At 37.9% G+C, this 22097-nt stretch overlaps 1 protein-coding gene across 2 annotated transcripts; it reads right to left on the bottom strand.

Annotated features, from left to right (window-relative positions):
* Positions 1 to 1334: 1334 nt before the first annotated feature.
* On the bottom strand, positions 1335 to 19568 carry LOC114247768 (luciferin 4-monooxygenase). 2 transcript variants are annotated; one of them, XM_028180803.2, is made up of 11 exons: positions 19385 to 19567; positions 17455 to 17662; positions 16970 to 17156; positions 13045 to 13194; positions 10130 to 10289; positions 5887 to 6018; positions 4743 to 4874; positions 4280 to 4360; positions 3336 to 3482; positions 2427 to 2592; positions 1335 to 1664 (listed from the first exon to the last, which is right to left on the bottom strand). In XM_028180803.2, the coding sequence occupies exons 1-11, from the start codon at positions 19469 to 19471 to the stop codon at positions 1537 to 1539; spliced, it is 1578 nt and encodes a 525-aa protein (XP_028036604.2). In that variant the 5' UTR covers positions 19472 to 19567; the 3' UTR covers positions 1335 to 1536. The 2 variants fall into 2 exon arrangements, with proteins under 2 accessions (XP_028036604.2, XP_089590173.1); XM_089734047.1 differs by lacking the exon at positions 3336 to 3482 and having other exon boundaries at positions 19385 to 19568.
* Positions 19569 to 22097: the final 2529 nt, after the last annotated feature.

Raw genomic sequence — 22097 nt, 5'->3', positions numbered from 1 at the left:
CCCTTTATTGATTGATAAAGCCCCTCAGTGTTGCGTTGAGGGTCGATACATTTAATTATTGAAATGTTAGATGATCTGACAACGTGAATTTACCGAAATTTCAAGAACATTTTGAGGTATATTTCCATTAATTTTATTATTTTAAATGTTACCGCAAATGTTCCAGTATAGCGCAAGTTGTCATGTCGCATGTCGACGCATCATTATCTAAAAAATATCATAAATTTGATATTTTTTTGTTAGCATTTTCAATTGAATTTACCTGAAGCTATTAAGAATACAGATATGCTTCGTATTATGGAATATGTATATTGGAATATTTTGTTATTTTGGAATTTATATACACATGTATACTCATAAAATAAGAGGTAGATGTACATATGTGCGCATTGTGTTGTTTTTTTTTGTAAACTTATATTTGTAAATTTCATTTTTCTTTGTGCACTTTCTACTTATATGTGGCTTTGATGGTGGAAACTTGTTTGGTTTTTATTTTAGCTATTTAAAAAAAAAATTTTTGTTTTGTACTGTTGGTTTCCCAAATAAATAAATTATATAGTCCCCAAAAAAGTAAAATAGAAGAGTAGCTTTTATCAGATTTCTACGAATCATCATTTTATGACCAAACTATAAAATTTAAGTACCTACATATCTATTGAAAACGGAATCAAATCAGCGAGAGATCGAAGCATAATAATATTTTATCACAATTGCACATGGTGACTTGAGATAGTTTCGTATAAAGTTGTTTGTTATTTTATTTTCTACAGTTTTTATTTACTGGAACATTCCATACGCACCTCTCCATCTGACGATATATGATAATCAAATATATTTATTTCATTATATGTACGTCGAAGTCGTCGTGGCCTAAAAGATAAGATGTCCGGTGCATTCGCATATAGCGATGCAACGATGTTCGAATCCCGCAGGCGGGTACCAATTTTTTAATGAAATACGTACTTAACAATTGTTCACGATTGACTTCCACGGTGAAGGAATAACATCGTGTAATAAAAATCAAACCCGGAAAATTATAATTTGTCTAATTACTGGTGGTAGGACCTGTTGTGAGTCCACACGGGTAGGTACCACCACCTCGCCTATTTCTGCCGTGAAGCAGTAATGCGTTTCGGTTTGAAGGGTGGGGCAGCCGTTGTAATTATACAGAGACCTTAGAACTTATATCTCAAGGTGTGTGGCGCATTTACGTTGTAGATGTCTATGGGTTCCAGTAACCACTTATCACCAGGTGGGCTGTGACCTGGTCCACACATCTAGGCAATAAAAAAAAACAATTTTCAATTACATATAATGAAATAAAACAATTAAAATTCAAAGAGCTATAATAACATGTTACCTTTTTATTAAATAATGTATTAGTAATAAGAAAGATAATAAAGATTATAGACAGTAATAATAACGACTTTTGGAACCAATATATATATATATATATATATATATATATTATATAATAATAATTTATAATATAACTCAGGATGTTGTTTTATTTTAAATATATTAAAGTGTTTTAGTTCATTCCCGTGGTAGGTTTTGCGCCAATTGTCGTAATTTCGCGCGGGCCACCTTTCCCACGGATGTCATCGGTAATTCGTCCATGAATATAACTCCGCCTCTTAATCTTTTTGAATCCGACAATTTATCTGTAAATGTATGACAAAGTTTGTTTGTAAGGTCGATTCGTTGAGAGGGGAGCAAGGGACTGTATCTGGGTCAAATGACAGGACCGGTCGGCTGTTCCGAGTACTCGTAAAATGTTACCTAAATCGCTGGGGGAACGTTTCGGGGCACTCTGCGTGGGTTCCGTGTCGCTCACCGTGAGTCTTCACGACTGAATCGCGAAGAGGTCAGTGTGCTTAGTGCGAGTTTTTTAACGATCTCGATAGCGTTTAAGTTAACTCAAATTTGTATGGAGTTGGAACGTTTGCCAACGTTTGCCGCTAGGGGCGCTGTTCTAACTGTATACAAATTCGAGTTAACTTTTACGCTATCGAGAACGTTAAAAAACTCGTACTAAGCACACAGGCTACAAACTTTTTTTTTACTCATAGGGTACAAACTATTTTCGTATCTCTTCAAAATTCGATTCGGAGGTTCGGTTGTGAAAACTTAATAGATTAAGAGTTACTTTATTTGCTATGTACCTAGCTTCTAAGATTTTACAGCACAAAATCTTGAAATTAGGATATTTTTATGCGAAATTGGTAAATAAATTACTACCTCTGATAAATACGACAAGACATCAAACAGACAAGAAAGACATTTTAGCCCGTTTTCAGTAGTTTATTACTGGCAACATCGTCGTATCTCTGCTGCATACGATTACATCGGGCGTCTTACCTTTATTATGAGTTTGAAAACTAAGATTTGGAAAATTAATCAAAAAGTGTTTTAAAATTATTCACCGGCAACAAGGTCTTTTATCTCCTCTGCTGTGACGGTGGCATCCTTCCGTCTCACCACACACGCTACGGGATGCTCGCCGTCTTCTTCACTAGGTATACTGGTAACACTAACATCCAAGACTCCTTCGTGTGTTCTGATCACGCCTTCGATTTCGACAGGTATAACCTAAAATGTTTCGAAATTTAAATTGATCGAACACCGCCTGTTGTAAAGACGAAAAAATAATCATTGCAAAAGTTGTTCGTAGAAAAATACGAGTGGCGTGCATTTTTTTTTTTATTGCTTAGATGGGTGGACGAGCTCACAGCCCACCTGGTGTTAAGTGTTTACTGGAGACCATGGACATCTACAACGTAAATGCGCCACCCACCTTGAGATATAAGTTCTAAGATCTCAGTATAGTTACAACGGCTGCCCCACCCTTCAAACCGAAACGCATTACTGCTTCACGGCAGAAACAGGCAGGGCGGTGGTACCCACACGCGCGGACTCACAAGAGGTCCTACCACCAGTAATTTACGTAAAACGCGCGTTCTCCGTAACTTTAATCTGCCAATTTTGAAAACCAATGTTTTCTTTTGTATATCTCATTTATATGACCAACTCCTTGATAGGGTTGTTAATCTCGGTATAGTATTTAACGCGCTTCGAAAATCATTACACTTAAGTCGTAACTAACTAAAAAACAAAACTAAATTATGTGTTATTTAAAACAATTTTACGATTTGCTCTCATAGTTTTTGGTAAGCTTTACAATTTATTCGGCCGTGCTTATAGGAAAGTCGTAAAGTAAAAAATAACCACGCGATAAAAAAAGTTTTTTTTTAAATTCCTAAGGTTCTTATAAATTAGGTACTTGAATACGGTCTGTTAAGGGATTAATTACGTAATCGTTAATTATACATTACATGGTAGCTCCTGTATTTGATGAGCATGCTCATTCTTTCGACGAAATAGAAAAAGTCCTCTTCGTCTCTGTACAAAATATCCCCGGTTTTAAACCAGCCATCCGCTGTGAAGGCCTTAGCAGTTTCTTCTGGATTCATGTAGTACTCCTGTAGGAGCCACAAAATCACGGTCAATGCTTACGGACAATAAATTCTATATCAGGTACAAAGGCAGCTAGACACGCCTTTGTACCTGATTTATATCCTGATACCTGATGCTAGGTAGTACGTGTGTCATCATTAAGCCCATCGCCCTCTAGTAAGCGCGCAGGAATAATGGAATAGGTACAAATGTAAAAGGTTCTTTGAAAGTGACGGTATATACGACGAAAGGAAAAATCTTCTACCGAGCGGGTCATAATGCTCGAATTTCTGGCCACGAACTTAGGCCAACGATAGTATTTCCCAGGAGGCTTAGCATGATATGATTAGTTAAAACGGAAAAAGAGGAAGTACTGCGCCGTCGTCACATCATTTGGTATAAGGACATGAAGAAGAAGTGTTTTAGTACAAATCAAGAGTTTTTTTTTTTATTGCCCTTGTAGGCAGACGAACCTACGGCCCTAATGGTGAGTAGTTACCGTCGCCCATGGACTTCAGCAATGCCAGGGGCAGAGCCAAGCCGCTGCCTACCTCTTCCTGCCTGCCTACCTGCTTCTCTTGCGTTATCAATACAGTAACAGTAGAAACAGAACAGAAATAGTTACGAGACTAAAATATGAAGATTTCGAATTAGTTTACCAAACGTGTCGCTCTAGTTAAGCGACATGGCTGGAGTCTATACTACAGGTTTAAGAGACATGGCTGGAGTCTATACTACAGGTTCACTAGTCACTAAGCCAAAGGTGTTCTAACATACCGTTCTGATTGCAGTTGGCTCTAAAGTTACCATACATTGGACTTACTGTAAAACAATCTCCTTTAGTCCACAATTCTCCCGGGACATGCGGTTCAGTTATTTCTAGACCGCTCTCAGGATCAACTAACTGAAAAAAACGAAATATATCAGTTCTAAGGTCTCAGTATAGTTACAACGGCTGCTCCACCCTTCTAACCGAAACGCATTACTGCTTCACGGCAGAAATAGGCAGGGCGGTGGTATCTATCCGTGCGGACTCACAAGAGGTCCTACCGCCAGTAAGGAGACTACCTCCCAGACTAACTCCGTCGTGTTTATTTCGGGTTGTTTGCATTGGGAAAACGACAAGCTCTTCCATTTAGTAAATGAAATTGCTCATCAATCAGACGATCCGAATATTGTTGTTTGGAACATAATTATGTGTAAGTTTCTCTTTGTAAATGTCGTAAGCGCAGTTTAAGCTTTTGCCGGATTTCCTCGTTTATAATAATTAACGCAGCCATACACACCTTAACTTCAACAGAGTCCGCTCTTTTGCCGCAACTACCGATCGGTGTTTTATGGTTCGTTGCGAATACCGGTCCTATGTTCTCTGTCTGCCCGTACGCTTCGATCAGTAACGCGTCGTGCCGTAATCTACTCTGTTTAAAAATGAAATATTAGTAGTTTCACATTCGTATTTCCATTGATGGAAGATTTTTAGGAGGAGTTTTTGACGTTCGTTGATAGTCTAAGGGGTTCCAGTTATTCACGAAGTGGTAGGTGAGCTCACGGGTTCAACCTGAGAAAGTTTTCTATCACTGGCCCTGGCAAGAGCAGTGCTTCGCTGAATCTACCACCGGATCGGAATCGCGACTCACGTAGAAGATACGTCGAGAAACTCAGTGTGTTGTATCTATGGGACGACCGACGTATTGGAGCTGTACAGGCAATAAAATTGACGACAATAAATATTTTAGGAGCTTTGTACATGTCATTTTGGGTTACTAGAACTTTTATTACTGTCTAGTATGGCTTTTATATTGCCATTGATGGTAGGTAGACTTGCTGGCGGAAACTCTGATTGTAATCTTTATTTGCCCATGGACATCAAAAATCCTCTGAGCATAGCAAATTAGAGACGGAAGAGTTACCCAAAAAAATGATTCTATTAACAAATGATGTCGTTTTGAAATATTTTCTAGGAACGGGTACTGTAGATCTAGAAGTTGCCCAAAACCTACAGTCTTAAGAAAAAATCCTACCTCTAATATAGGTCTACCAACGTTGCTCATTAAAGAGACATTTAGTGGTGGAATCTATGCTGAGAAAGCTATTATTGGTCATCCATTGTTCTCAACTTGGTTCCTTATGTTGATGTGAAAATAATACCAGCCATTAAAATTTTGTTCTCAGATTAAACCTATTTGACGTGACATCAGGCCACCAGTTTAGGATCGTCATGACATTGTAGACTATTTTCTAAGGACAGTTCTAAGGATAGAAGATAGCGTGAATGGGTTTTGTAACCTAGTTTTGGACCTTGGTTTCTCTCGTGTAATAAAAAATAATTTTAAATGTATTATTAAATTATCGACATATTTAAAATATAGGTTACACCGTAATACTTAGTAACCAATGTTTGATTTAAAAAAACTCAATACGTTTACTTACCTTTAGGGCCAAAATAACATCCTTATGTAATTTCCCGCCTCCTAAAACTAAGCTTTTGAAGCATTTGAAGTCACAGTTTTCATAGGCCAACAAATTAGAAGCTAGAGACGGGTTCATCATTGTGGTTTTTGGCTGCAAAAATCGGGTAATAACTAGTAGACACCGTTTCGACCAGACGCCATTTGAACCGATGCTTAACTTAAGCAATAACATGTTTTGTTTTATTTCATTTTATGAAAAATTTCAATAAAACAAATATATATTGAAATAAAACAAAAATAAAATATAAAAATATTAAATTAGTCTTATTATGTACTATTTATTAAGTACATTAATTGCTATGTGCAGTTACACGTTTGCTTGCTCTAGCCTGAACAGTGGTTGTGGTAATGTCAATCCACTCCCATAAGTCGGATTTATTAATTCATTATTTAATATAAACATATTATTCATTCGCTTCTAAAACCAATAAAAATGCAATATTAAAATTTACAAAAGCTTTAAATTCTTTTTGTATTACAAAAAGTCACGATTTTCATTTGGCTATGATATATATCATAGCTACACAGTTAATGACTTCCGTTACGATGGAGTTTTGAAACGTAAATACGAGTACTTTAATTCACCGTGAAGATTCAAGGGAATAAATATAAAATTACTGCACCGGCGATTCCTTATAAAACTAAAATAATGCTTACATACCAAACATGTAAAATTTAATGTAGGTATAATGTTTTTCAAGGTGCAGGCCATTTAGGTGGGTTTGGGACTGCCTTGTCCAAAGCTTGATTTCAAAAACATTTAGAGGTGGTAGGGCAAACTCTGCGCCTGCAACTACAATTGTAAGGGCATTGCATTTGTATACAGCCATTGTAGAGTACAGTTGCAGTCCCTACTTCAGAGAGCGATATTTTCGTTGTGACATGAACTGGTGTTATAACAAGAGCTCATGCACACATTTATACAGTAAAAATATAAACCGCTATCTAAATTACAGTGTTGCCAAATATTTTGTCAGCTTAGGAGCTACCAGCACTCTAGCGCGCTGCCGTGGAGTGAATAGAGCGACCGGTCGACGGTGTATCGCGTCCCGACCCGGCAGGCTGGTTCTGGTCCAGCGGGGTATTCCGGGACACCAGCGGCACCGTCTGGGCGGCCCGACGGGCTGCCGTACCGAGACGGCCGACGTTTCAGAGCCTTCGATTCGCCTCGAAGGCTCCGTCGGCTGGGCGTCCTTGGGGTGAGCCGCGCCGTCTGGTTGTAGTGTTGACCGCGGTAGCCCCCCTACCTCATCCGGGTTCTGACCTCGGAGGGGATCGGACGTCGGGTGTAAGAGTGCAGGGGAGTCGTTTAGTGGGTGGGCTCTAAAATCCTTGGGCCCGCGGTCTGCTCACAACACCATGCAGATCGTTGAGTCTCACATACCCCGCGCGCCCCTTTTGCGCGGGGACCTCGCAGGAGGTTCGGCCCTCTACCCGAAAAAAAAAAAAAAAAAAAAGCTTAGGACCAGATTTTACAATTTTTTTTTAAAGTTCTGGTGATGTGTTCTAGTCGTCGTGGCCTAAAGGATAAGACGTTTGGTACATTCGTATGTAGCGATGGATCGGTGTTCGAATCCCGCCGGCAGGTACCAATTTTTCAAATTTCAATTATGTCAATTTCCAATGTTAATTAACAAATGTTCACGATTGACTTCCACGGTGAAGGATTAACATCGTGTAATAAAAATCAAACCCGCAAATAATTATAATTTGCGTAATTACTAGTGGTCGGACGTCTTGTGAGTCCGCACGGGTAGGTACCACCACCCTGCCTATTTCTGCCGTGAAGCAGTAATGCGTTTCGGTTTGAAACGATAACCACTTAACATCAGGTAGGCTGTCAGCTCGTCCACCCATCTAAGATATAAATAATAATAAAAATTTAGACTTGCATAGACATCAAACAATAATGGTCGTTAACTGTCTCAAGGATCCAGTGTGTAAATCTAGATTTATGTACAGAGATGCGTCACCAAATATGAACGAACCGGCTGTCTTATCTGTTACGCAGATTTCAAATCATTAAATAAATTGTTGGATAGTATCTCGAAAACCGGTTTAAAAAAATACCCACAGTTTTCAAAAGAACCGGTGAAATCAACTCAGTGGCATTTTTTAATTATCATTTCCAAGTTTATATTCTTTCGCACAAGTATAAAAGGTACTGATGGTAGGACCTCTTGTGAGTCCGCACGGGTAGGTACCACCACCCCGCCTATTTCTGCCGTGAAGCAGTAATGCGTTTCGGTTTGATGGTTGGGGCAGCCGTTGTAACTAAACTTGAGACCTTAGAACTTATATCTCAAGGTGGGTGGCGCATTTACGTTGTAGATGTGTATGTGCTCCAGTAACCACTTAACACCACGTGGGCTGTGAGCTCGTCCATCCATCTAAGCAATTAAAAAAAAAGGTACCCATTTTTTCATTAAATTCATCGAATACAAAAAATATCAATACGATAATCATGAAGGGTAAGGATACGTTCCTACACACTCCGGTGTTGTATGAAACCGTGTTATATGTTTAAGATAGTACAAAAAGGAAAGTAATTTTCAGAATTAAACATCTCAACTCTGTATATTATATATATTTTTTTACCTATCATACTTAGTCTGAGCATAAATACTGTTATAATTAAAAAAAAAAATCTATTGCAAATAACATTTATTACTTTTACAGTTTGTTAGTTTAATACATAAATATAAAACAATTTAAAGTATAAAATGCTTATTCGAAGTGGTCTCCATTGGCTGCAATACAGTCCTTTAAACGTTGAGGCCAGCTATCAATAGAAGCACGCACTCTTTTCATGGGAAAAATTTTCACTGCCAATTGTACGGATTGTTTTAGGGACTCCAAATTATCATGGCGTTTAGAGCAAGCCGTACTCTCTAAAACTGACCATAAATCATAATCCAGCGGATTAAGATCGAGACTAGACGACGGCCAGTCTTTAGCTCTGATGAAGTCCGAAACGTTCGTTTCCAACCAAGACTGCGTAGACCGAGCTTTATGACCTGGCGCCGAGTCTTGCTGGAAGGACCATTCTTGATTATTGAACATGTTCTTGTTAGGGGCTTCACTACCTTCTCAAGAATGGTATCTCGATACACTTGTGCCCATGTTTTGAAACCTTTTTCACAAAAGTATGGCCCAGTCACTCCTTCATAGCTAATACCCCACCAAACCATCACTGAAGTCGAATAGTTCCCACGTTTCACTCTGTTGACTAATTGGGAGGGTTCCTTAGAGCTTTGAACATAAATACGGTCATTTTGTTTGTTAAAATGTTGCTCAATTGTAAAAAAATCTCATCCGTAAACAAAAATTTTCTATGACCTCCCTTTGCGTACCGCTTCAGTAGTTGTTTCGATTTTACCACCCTATTCTCTTTTAAATTATCAGTTAAGAAATGACCAGTACGTTTCTTATAGGCTGCAAGTCCTAAGTCATCTTTTAAAATACGCGATATGGTTCTAGGTGCTATCTTCATCTCCCGAGATAAAATCTTTTGCTTTCGGACAGGATTTCTTCGAATTCATTCCCTTACTGCTTTGACCACCTTTTTCGTACGAACACTACGTAGACGGCCAGATCTTTTCCTGTCACAAACAGAGGAGGTCTCATTGCACCTAATAATAGCCCGGTACACAAACATTTTACTAATACCAAGCGTATGGAGAGTTTTAAAAATTGCATTTGGCTCCATACCTACTTTGTGTAATGCAATCACAGCGATTCTGTTCTCTTTATCACCCCAATCCATTTTAATATCGCAAAATATTGTACAATGTATTGGCGCCAAAATGAGAAAACTCAATGAGCAATCACATAAAAAGGACAGATTCCAAATTCAAATGTAATATTTTGTTTATTTTTAATTGTAACAGTAATTATGGCCAGACTAAGTATTGTGTGTTCATAATGCACAATATAATTTTCGAACTAACTAATTTTAAACAAAAATCTCGTTCTGTAAATCTGTAATCTCGTGTTGTAAAAGTATCGTGCTTTAAGAGGGATTTGGGGAAATTTTCTATTCGTGTTTGAGTGGAAATGTGTTGTAAAATACCGTCTTATGGGAGGGCTCTCTTGTACCTGTACTTACCGGTCGTCCGTGAAGTATTCGTAACTTGGTAAATAATAAACGTCATATTTAAAAGTAAAAGTAGTTTTAATTGTGAACGAGTGAGATACCATACCTTGTACTTGTTTATGATCTCAACGACATGTTCCATTGTAAGTAGCGCCGACGTCTGTACCTTTGTTTGGTTGAGAAGCGGTATGCCCATTGCGTTAAAAAGTCCCGACACCCATTGTACTGGGGACAGATTCAGAGCTATTACTTGACTCGTATCATCTCTACGAAAAAAAAAAAAAAAAAAATTATATAATATGAAAGTCAAATAAAAATGATAGTCGAAAAATAGTCACTAACAAGATGGCGAGTTAAAAAAAATATAATTCTTTCTCCGCATTTTTATCAATTTTCGTCTGGTTAGCACATCGCGAAGTTAGTTTGAATTAATTACAAAAATAAAACCGAACGGACAAATGTATGGTGAGAGAGTAAAACGTCGTAAAAATACGCATTATTTGGCCATGTTCTATATCGAACAATTTTGGCAGTGTTTGCCGAATACTCGTATGAGGCAGGTCGCTTACTATTATACTACAACTAGTCGCTCTGAGTGAATGGGTGACGTCTAAATTGAACAGTAGGCATCTTTTAGGATTGAAGGATTACTAGAGGCCCAGAGGTTTTCTAGTTTTACCTGGACAGGTGGGCGAGCAAAGGCTCAGAAAAGAGGGGTGGGATTTGCTAACAGCTGACCGAGCGCCTCAGAAGGAGACCTAACAACTCGAGAGCAGCTGCTTCGCGAATGAATCTACTACCGGATCGGAATCGCGACCCGCTGAGAAGATTCGGCGAGAAACTCAGCGAGCTGATGCATGGGCTAGGTTGCACGTCGAACTCTTTGTCGAGTTCGACGAGTACGGTTACCGGGGGGCGTCTTTTGTCTAGGTATCACATTAGAATGCGTTTGAAGATAAACGTCTATTGAAAATCACAGAATTGAATTATTATAATATTACGTAATTATAATATTATAGTGTTGATAATTCTGTACAATACTCGTACAATGATATAATGATGACAATATTTTGACTGATTTGATGATGCAATAGTTAGCAGTTACCTGATGAACAGGTATGATTGTTCTTTGGCTGGGTACTTATTATCTATTATCATCGTCATCATCCATCAGCCCACAGTCGTCCACTGCTGGACTTAAGCCTCTCCCAATCCATACCGGAAAACGGAACGGAGAACGTAGCGTGGGACGCCCCCTGGCTAGGTGGTGCGATGACCTCCGAATGATGGCCGGCAAGAGGTGGATGAGGAGAGCCGAAGACCGGACTCAGTGGTGTGGATTATTATCCATACATGTATATAGTTAAACATAACTAGTCAGGTCATAAGTATTGTCACACAGTAAAAACTTTTCTTTTAGAATGCTGGCCACAAAAAAGTTTATTGAATTCGAATTCCGAATTGTTCATGAAAATAAAAATGTATACTTTTAGAATTTTACTCATTTTTAAATATGGAGTGGACGCTTAAAGAAGACCGTGTTGCAGTTATTGCGTTGCATCGTTGCGGTTACGCGCCAATTCAAATTTTTTACATACTGAAAATTTTGAATATAACCAAAAGATTCGTTTATCGTACCATCAAACGATACAATGAAGACTCTAGTGTAGATGACAGGTCAAGAAGTGGTCGCCCTCGGTCTGTTAGGACTCCAGCAGTGATAAAAGCTGTGAAGACGCGAATTCAAAGAAATCCCAAACATAAGCAGAAACTGTTGGCCCTTCAGATGGGGTTAAGCAGAACCATGGTGAAAAGGGTGTTAAATGAAGACTTAGGGCTTCGGGCATATCGAAGAAAAACAGGACATCGTTTGAATGCTCGTCTAATGGAGCTGAGACTGAAGAGATGCCGCGCTTTGTTGAAGTGGTACGCGGGAAAAAATATCGGGAAATTCTTTTTTCGGATGAAAAAATTTTTACCGTAGAAGAGAGCTACAACAAACAAAATGATAAGGTGTACGCACACAGTAGTGAAGAAGCGAGCAACCGTATTCCGCGTGTCCAACGAGGTCATTTTCCATCCTCGCTCATGGTATGGTTGGGAGTTTCTTATTGGGGCTTAACAGAGGTACATTTTTGGGAGAAAGGTGTAAAAACGAATGCAGTTGTGTATCAAAATACAGTCCTGACGAACCTTGTGGAACCTGTTTCTCATACCGTGTTCAATAACAGGCACTGGGTATTCCAACAAGATTCGGCGCCAGCTCATAGAGCGAAGAGCACACAAGACTGGCTGGCGGCGCGTGAAATCGACTTCATCCGGCACGAAGACTGGCCCTCCTCCAGTCCAGATTTGAATCCGCTAGATTACAAGATATGGCAACACTTGGAGGAAAAGGCGTGTTCAAAGCCTCATCCCAATTTGGAGTCACTCAAGACATCCTTGATTAAGGCAGCCGCCGATATTGACATGGACCTCGTTTGTGCTGCGATTGACGACTGGCCGCGCAGATTGAAGGCCTGTATTCAAAATCACGGAGGTCATTTTGAATAAACTTTAGTGTCATAAGAATCTATGTTTTGTTAAGTTCATTTTGGTATATGAATGGTTACATAATGAAGAAACTTGTTTCAATTATTTTTCATTAAACATGTGACAGAATTTATGACCTGACTAGGTATATATCTAAGTGCACTTCCGGAGATCTTTTTTGCCACGTACCATTCGGCTTTGGAATGAGCTCCCCTCCACGGTGTTTCCCGAGCGCTATGACATATCCTTTTTGAAACGAGGCTTGTGGAGAGTACTTAACGGTAGGCAGCGGCTTGGCTCTGCCCCTGGCATTGCTGAAGTCCATGGGTGACGGTAACCATTCACCATCCGGTGGGCTGTATGCTCGTCTGCCTACAAAAGCAATAAAAAAGTAAGTATATGTACTCTCTGGTATCCATAACACAGGGAATCGAGTGTCTATACTTGTTGCCTTATCATATTTTTTAATTACTCACATACTTTACTTACTTATCCTTTAATTCAAACAGACACAAGGTGAAACAATTCGCTTTTCTAATCCAAACTTTGTGTTTGATGGCAGCTACTTTCAGAACTCCTGATGTGCCACCAGTGCTCACCAGCCAGACGTAAACCTTGTCTAAGTCGAAAGTGGCTGGCCTGTAACAAAATCACCGGAACCGCTTACTTACTTAGGTTACTTAATTCATAGAGATTAGGCGTTTTGCTGTGCTCATTTCTTCATGTCACATTAATTAACGTGATGCTTGTGTTGCAGTTAATGAAGACACGATCGTCGGCCTTTCTAGACTCGGAAAAGTTGAATAGGCACGGAGCTTCGAGGAAGCGTCCTCATTAATATCGATAGGCAGTGACGGTTGGTTTTATCCCTAGCATTGCTAACGTCTATAAGCCACTTTCACCACCATCAAATGGTACCGTACCGTCTTTCTTCAAAATTATTTAAAAAATATGTGGTAGTTTTATAAACGGCGCAGATGTTGTCATCAGTAATCCTTTGCTCTATTACGATTTCTAAACCAATGATCATTCCACAAATCTATCTTTTGTGCATCTTTAGAGGGTTTTTTTTAAATCGATGCCCTATACAACCAAAACCTTCATGATTAAATCTTTATTTGTTTATAAAATAAGTCATCATCATGCTACACAGAGTCGCCCTAACGTTTTGTAAAATTCAATGCTTTAATGTTACTCGTTATAGTATTTAATTTTAAATAATTTGTATTTAAATCGTTGCAGTTAATCTACCACAATGCATTATGTTATCATATTTAAATATTATATTTAGATTGGTAGGTCCAGTGCTTGTTTCACGATTTAAACACGCATTTCTATTAGGGATTTTGTAACTGTGTGCAAACACGATAATATCGTAAAATTTTCAGATTACAAATTGCCTACAATCATAAATTTAATAATTGGATAGTTGCCTGTATATTACTGATCCAGTTCAAATCCCACCCTTCATTTGAACTCACTAGACAATCATAGAAATTGTCTTTTTTGCTTCTTTTCTTGGATACTAGGATTCTAGCATTTTAGATTTAAAAAAAATATAGATCTACTCGTATTCCATTTCTTTTTGGCGGTAATTGCCTTGCTTGACTTTTCTTCTTGATTGACATTGCTGATCATTTTAAATTTTGTTTTTTTATGGTCGCAATTCATGTCTTTCTTTCGATAGCTGAAAGCACGTCATGTTTTTCTTCATGGAACTTTGAAAAGTTCCCAATTTTGGAAGTTTGTAACCAATTTGATTTCATGCTTGCCTTTATCCATAAGCATAGTCTAAAGTTCGTTACTTGTTAGCCAGAAGACTATGAGAACGTCTACAAATATTTAGTGTAATAATTTGTAATTTTTCAACTGTTCTGCCATCAGACAGATATTTCGAAATAAATTTTCCAGAGTCGCAGTAAAGAGTTAAGGCGGTATAAGATCTCTTTGGCAGAGGCATTTCCGGATTATTGCTTCTTCACCTTCTTTATTTAGAACATTACACTTCACACAATTATTGTCATGTAATAAATATTGTTAAATATTCTGATGTATATATTTGCTCGCTAGCTATATTCTTGATTTTAAGGTGCTTGTCATATGGACTTCCGTTCAAGCATATAAAACATAGTTTAAGTTAGGATTCATGTTTTTTTTATTGCTTAGATGGACGGACGAGCTCACAGCTCACCTGGTGTTAAGCGCTCACTGTAGCCCATAGACATCTACAACGTAAATGCGCGATCCACCTTGAGATATAAGTTCTAAGGTCTCAAGTATAGTTACAACGGCTGCTCCAACTTTCAAACCGAAACGCATTACTGCTTCACGGCAGAAATAGGCAGGGCGGTCGTATCTACCCGTGCGGACTCACAAGAGGTCCTACCACCAGTAATTACGCAAATTATAATTTTGCGGGTTTGATTTTTATTACACGATGCAATTCCTTCACCGTGGAAGTCAATCGTGAACATTTGCTGAGTACGTATTTAATTAGAAAAGTTGGTACCCGCCTGGGATTCGAACACCGGTACATCGTTCAACAAGAATGCACCGGACGTCTTATCCTTTAGGCCACGACGACTTCTTTTGTGTAATTTGAATTTAAATACCGGTGCAACTATATTATCAAAGTAAATAGGTATAGATTAAATGTCGATGAGGTAGAATGAGTATGTGTGTTTTTCATCTCAACTAAAACAATCTTTTGTTCGGCTTGAATAAATGGCTATTTTAATACATTCTGGAGTTCGATAAAGTAGGTACATATTTATTTTGCCTCAAGGTTAGGCGGCGAGTTTAATGGAATTCACTTTTCGCGAAAATAAAAAAAATAAAACGCCTGTTTCATCTCCGTAAATCGGAGTAATGAATAAAACTGTATTAACATCAGGGCACAAAAAACATCGGACCAATACGAAACAAAAATATGTAAAACAAAAGTATATATAAAATAGTAGCCGAGTCAAAGAATTTTTGCAAACCGTAGAATGCTGTTTTCAATTTTGCAATAATGTAGACATAGTACAATCGAGAAAAAAAAAAACGATACACAGTTTGATGTTTAAACATTTTCCTTTTTTTATTAATTAATTATATTTTTACTGTTGATAACTTATTTATTTTTATTACCATGTTTCCAAAGTTTCGAAAACCTTATTTTATAGCTATCGTTGTCACAGAGGACTAAGGTGTTATTCTTTAAAATATAACTAGTAAATAAGTGATATTTTTAGTGGAGACTACAGACATGACTATCCTGTTTTTGCAGGATAGCCGTCGGAACTCCGTGGTTCGTCAGGAGCATCGACCTCCACGATGACCTGGACCTAGAGTCCATCAGTAAATATTTACAGTCGGTATCAATGCGATATTTGCGACGATATTTTTGCGACGAATTTCGATAAAGCGGCACGACACGAGAACCCTCTCATGGTGGCCGCCGGTAACTACATTCGCGATCCTGCGGACCGAATGGTAAACAGTCGACGTCGCCCAAAACACGTCATTTCGGATCATCCCGATTCATTAACGGTGCTTTTAGGTACCCCAAGCACCGGTCATCGTTCTTGTCGAACCCGTCGCTTGAGACGAAGGGCTCGGCGAGTAAATTAACCCACAGACACAGCCAACTGAGTTTCTCGCCGGATCTTCTCAGTAGATCACGTTCCAGATCCGGTGGTAGATTCTGCGAAGCACGGCTCTTGCTAGGGTTTGTGTTAGCAACAATGTCAGGTTTGAGCTCCGCGAGCTCACCTACTCGCCCGGTGACGCTGATATGGTCTCTCAAGACCATCAACTCGGGTAGGAAAAATAAAAAAGAAATGACAGGGAAGTCGAAGACTCAATTGTATTGCTATATCGTGTATGCGCACATGCGCGCCTTCAATCCACACAAAAACTCGTATAATGAAGCATAATAAAATAAATCTCGCTACATCTTTTTAAATTATAATATTATTTTTTCATATTGGTAGCTGTATATGAACGCTAGTAGTTCTAGTAGACTACTGGTAAGATTTGATTGAAAGGAACATTTAGGCCACTGTTTTTCGTCGGATCTTCTCAGTGGGTCGCGCTTCCTTTCTGCGAAGCACTAGTCTTTTTAGGGCTAGTATTAGCAAATTCGCTCAGCTTGAGCCCGTGAGCTCACCCACCCGCTCGGGCTTAGCTCGAATAGCTTCTTAGGCTATCAGCGAATAGGCAGGGAGAAAAAGGAACAATATAATATACCGCTAAGACATTCGGCATAAATGGATCGCTATTTTAGTCTCTCAATAAAATAATCCTTGGCCAGTGACTGGAAGGAGAGGTGAGACGACGATCAAGAATAATGAAGGGTTCTCGTTTTGGAGGCCCTGGTCCAACTCGGTTGACCTAATCAAATAAGTAAGCATTTTCATAAAGTACTTACTGAAAATCAGCAATATCGTCATCAGCGAAATCAGCTAGTAACTTCGACATCGGCTCGTCCCCGTCAAATGTGATGACTCTCGTGTCGAGCCCTAGTTCGCGGGCAGCTTCCAAGTAGCTCTCCCGTTGATTTTGCTGACAAAACGCTATTTTTGGTTGCGTCAATTTGAAAAAGCTTTTGATTTCATCTGGGAGCAGATAAGGATTCGATTAAATGATGATATGCACATATTTTTAAAAGAGAACCGTTTTTTTTTTCGTAATAAGATGTGCATTTAAATTATATGTAGGTACATATGTCTGTTAGGGACAAACATCGACAACTCGTTATGCACTTATAAATATACATTTGAATGTTCCAGAAGATGTGTATACATGATCTAAAACATAGTACAAATCGTATCGAAATCGGTAGTGTGGCTGCGAAGTACTAAACACACGCGTTTACATAAATTTACTTTCATACTATTTAATGAAAAGTCGTACGTATTTTGAATAGTGGATCGACGCCGGTTATAGGATATCCATTCATTAAGGCAGCATAATATGGTATATAAAGATCCAGGTGGTTTCTTCCCCCCAGTGCCAGTACATCCCCCGGGTTAAGACCGAGCGTCCGCATGTACTTGGCTAACCGCACAGACCGCTGTAGTACTGACGCGTTTGTCTCTGTCTCCCCTGTTGCTGCGTCTATCTAAAAAAAAAAGAATTTGACAGTGCGAATTTTATTGCATACCGTAGTGCTTAAACCAGTAGAACGTGTGTTGTGACACGTGAGCTCCTTTAACGTTATAGGTTCTTTCCTTTAAGTTTACACACTAGAAACTTAAGCTAATTTTAATTTTAATTAATGCTCCGCCTATAATCGAATACATCATTTAAGGGAAAGACTATTATGTCAATTTAAAGCTAAAATAGCTAATTTCGTCAAAATTACATATAATAAATAAATATTTATATATAATATTATTATTTATATAATAAAATTTAAATATGTAGTTTTGGCGGCATAAAATTAAGCGTAGGAAACGGTATTAACACAAAGACTAAATGAAATGAATGTGGGTTCATGTCATGAGCAAGGTAAGCGGCCAAATGACCTTAAACTTTGAATGTGTCCAGCGGAACTGAGTCATTGAGTTTGTTTCACTGAATTTTCAGTGTTGTGACTAATAAGAATTAGAATATTGGATAAATCCAGGCAAAAGGAGACTCAAAGAGCGGAAAAACAAACAAAAATGAAAATGTATAGGTACTTATCTTTATAATATATACGTGAAGCAAAAACTTTGTATTCCTTTTTACGAAAATTGCGCGGACGGAGGAGTATGAAATTTTCCATATTTATAGAGAATATACAGAAGGAGTGCACAATGCTAATATTTTTTTTAAATAATGCATAAATAATACCTTAAACCAATAAAGAAAACATGTCTTTGACACACACACACACGCTTATATACTATTTTGTTTATTGTTAAAGTCTGTGGTCAAGTTGTGAATATATGAATATTGTTTTTCTATAATATTATTTGTCTTTATTGTATGTAGCCTTAGCGAAATCTGTGATTATAGAACTAAAGTCTTTAACAATAGAACCATAATAATATTCAAACTTATAATTTAAATTAACAATTATAGTCGAAATTCGATTACCCGGCGACCGCTAGTATTTATTAAAATACGATTTTCAGTGATTTCATACGTGCAAACGTCTTTCATTAAATTAGCATTTATTTTTGTTTGTCGTATTTGTATTTTGGTGTGCTTGTAAACGACCGATTGACTAAGTTAATATTAGCCTGCGCTTATCTCGATGAGTCACGTTCAACAAGCTTTAACACAATTAGCGTGAATTGCCGGGAAAACTGTCGATTCCCAAATAAATAGTAACAACGTCCACGGCATATAAATAAATATTTAGCTGTTACCCGCGGCTTTGTCCGTGCGGTCAAGAAAAATTGACAATTAGGTAATTTGTCTTAAGTGTCACGCTGTTTTTCTAAAGATATTAAAACAGTATTCCGTAGTTAAGAGATGTTTTTTCGGGATGAAAGGTAGCTTAAAACGATCAGTTTTAAAAAAGCGTGTTAAAAAAAGACACGTCAATCCCTTGCTTTGTTTCGACGCGAAAAAAAAGACAAACAAACATTTAATATTCATCATATTTAAAATATTAAGTATGGATATGCATGTCGTTCGTAAATTTTCGTAAAATTGTATCAGTGGATCGTTTCAGAAATAATTTTCAGTTTGGATCTTGTTTTCCTTCAAAAACCACAGTTGTTTTTAAGCATGAAATATAAAAAAAAAAAAACGCATATCATTGACGCACTCAAAAACATGTTTTGCCTTTATAATTTGCGTGATGAGCGAACAGAAATTTACAGGCTGTCAAATGAACACAATACAATACCTGGCACACTGAATCAGGTCGTCTTCTCATGCAGTCCATAAATAGATGTCCCATGTGGTATTGGGGGTCATCAATGTTGAAAGACATTTTATTGACGTTGAGAATACTGAATTATTTATAATAAACGGGTTGCACTCGTCCGTACCGTACAAGCTCGAACCATGTATTGCATTAAAGAGTGCATTGTTGTGTTTAAAATGCACTTCCGCTGAGGAGGTAAGTGCTAACGGGCGCGCTTCGTTGGGATCGCGGATTCGAAGCGGACTCCGCACGGATTATTTTTAGTAACTCGCGGTATTGTTGATTGTAAATTATGTTTTTTTTTATTGCTTAGATAGGTGGACAAGCTCACAGCCCACCTGGTGGTTAAGTGGTTACTGGAGCCCATAGACATCCACGACGTAAATGCGCCACCCACCTTGAAATATAAGTTCTAAGGTCTCAAGTATAGTTACAACGGCTGCCCCACCCTTCAAACCGAAACGCATTACTGCTTCACGACAGAAATAGGCAGGGTGGTGGTACTCACCCGCGCGGACTCACAAGAGGTCCTACCACCAGTAAAGGTATTGGTATTTTGAAAATTGTATTGGTATTTTGAAATAAATTTACGTTTTAGACAAAGCAATATTCAATACTTCAGTACTGTCGATCGAAGAACCCTTTGCTAAAAATGTTTTGCATTTTATTTTTGTTCATTTAGTAGTAATATAAACGGAAATGTCCTTAGAAGTATCACTGCGTGGACTAATGTGGGCCGATGTATTTTGGCACTGACTTTAAAAAAAAACCAATCGTCTTTGGTTCATCCTTATTGCATATTGCCTTATTGTCGTCGTCGTCGCCTAAAGGATAAGATATCCGGTGCATTCGTGTTGAGCGATGCACCGGTGTTTCGAATCGCAGGCGGGTAAATATCTTCCATTGGCCGTAATCAGCCATCTAATGATCTACTGCCATTTATAAGCGAAAAAAGACCTCTGAAAACGCACTGTGGATGATCGCACTGGCTCCAGGTAGTATGGATGAACTCTACTCCGGTGGCGGGCGGTGCGATGGTCAAAACGAGATGACGGTATCATCTCGAACAATTCCTCAGAGCACTCCCCAGGTAGCACTCCCCACGTAGTAGGTCTCTCTTTTTTTTAATACATTATATAAGTTAATGCGGCCCTATTGTATGATATCAACGCTGTTGAACGCCGATGTAAAATCAGTACATTGAACTTGAAACAGATTTTGTTAATTAATAAAATGCTATTGAACATGTGTATTGGGTTGGAAATATGGAGGGTAAAGGCCTGGTTGGAAAGTTGGAAGCACTCGAGCACGGTAAAAATATATAAATGAATTTCAATAATCGGACTTTTTGTGTGACGTAAAAGAGCGAGAGGGTCACAAACATGCGCTTGTGACCTCAATATTGCAAAACGCGTTGGAATTTAAAAATAAAATAAGAAATCTGCCTGCTCCCTGCAGTTGTAGTGAAAGTTGTATTCCCCTCTCCACGCCTCTATATCTCTGTCTCTTTTTCTCGATTAAAAACACAAATTTCAACAATATTAAAAAAAATTATATTTTTCCTTTGGTCCAAAAGTAGCCCTTTTGGTATATTTTTTCTGTTATGCTCTAATTGTGATATTAAATTATAAAAAATATATATTTTGCACAAATAAAAATTGTACGGATTAAGGTCGAGGTCCGATTGGATTAAAGTACTATTTTAAATAGGTACGTACGATTATCATTGAATAAGAGAAGATGGTAAATAAAACCCTTTTCTTATAATGCTTAAAGCACGTGTATACTCGGAAACATATTTCATACTGTTTCGATAAAATGTTATATGATACATAATTTATTAGTATTATAAATTCTGAGGTTTTAGCGCAGGGATAAATTCTGTGTATTTGATTTTTTTAGTTATATTTTAATAAAAGCCATAGCAATTTTTGTTAACGCTCTGTTTTATTTCCCACAACATTTTCGGGGCTTTAAATTTTCCATTCATTAGTACCTAGTAAGTCCTTAATTTTTTTTAAGCTGTCATATTATAAAAGCGGAGGTAGCTGTAATTGATCATAGCATTAATTACTTATGTTTCACATCACTAAATAAAATGTAATAATTTCTTCGTCTTAAAAATATTTCACGGCAAATTAAACACCAATTAGAAAACTTGATGTGACACATGGCTGATCGTTGTGAATGTTTTACGGTAATCATTAATCATATAGTGTGGTCTTAAATTACGTCGCACGTAAAGATGTTTCATTATATAGAATCAGCGGTTTATGCAGTATTTTTTAGAACAAGGTTTCTGTGTTTTAATTAAATAGTTTATGTTAAATTGGGATTGTGGCGGATAAGTAAAACTTCGATGCACCGGACTGTAGTTTATCATTATAATAATAAATCTTCCCTTTTATATCAATTGGTGATGTTATTCCAATGAAAGATTAGTTAACACATTTTTCCGCACGCACGTTTCACTCAATCGTTTTCGCCATCTTGCTTCCTCCCTTTCTCTTTCCTAAAATCTCCTCTCTCACTCACAACCATAGAGTTAGTGTTGTAGGTACAAATTAACTCCACGCTCACAACTTATCATTCCAAAATTGTTTTTACCTTTCCTGCATACATATGTGTAGAACTCCACTTACAACAGTCAGGAAATAATACACAGATTGCAGTAGTTTACTTAATTCTGTAT

This window comes from Bombyx mandarina, chromosome 16 (genome assembly GCF_030267445.1).
Source record: "Bombyx mandarina strain Sakado chromosome 16, ASM3026744v2".
In the NCBI taxonomy this organism is placed as follows: Eukaryota; Metazoa; Arthropoda; class Insecta; order Lepidoptera; family Bombycidae; genus Bombyx; species Bombyx mandarina.
This window is presented reverse-complemented; position numbering and strand designations above follow the sequence as displayed.

Bases quoted from the DNA above. Each gene is read 5' to 3' on its own strand.
- LOC114247768 (XM_028180803.2), bottom strand. From the start codon at position 19,471: ATGTCTTTCAACATTGATGACCCCCAATACCACATGGGACATCTATTT. The intron at 10,290-13,044 runs GTAAGTAAAGTA...TTTTTTTCGTAG, and splicing joins CTGTTTGAATTAAAGGATAA to AGATGATACGAGTCAAGTAA. The intron at 2,593-3,335 runs GTAATGTATAAT...GAAACATTTTAG, and splicing joins TCAAATACAGGAGCTACCAT to GTTATACCTGTCGAAATCGA.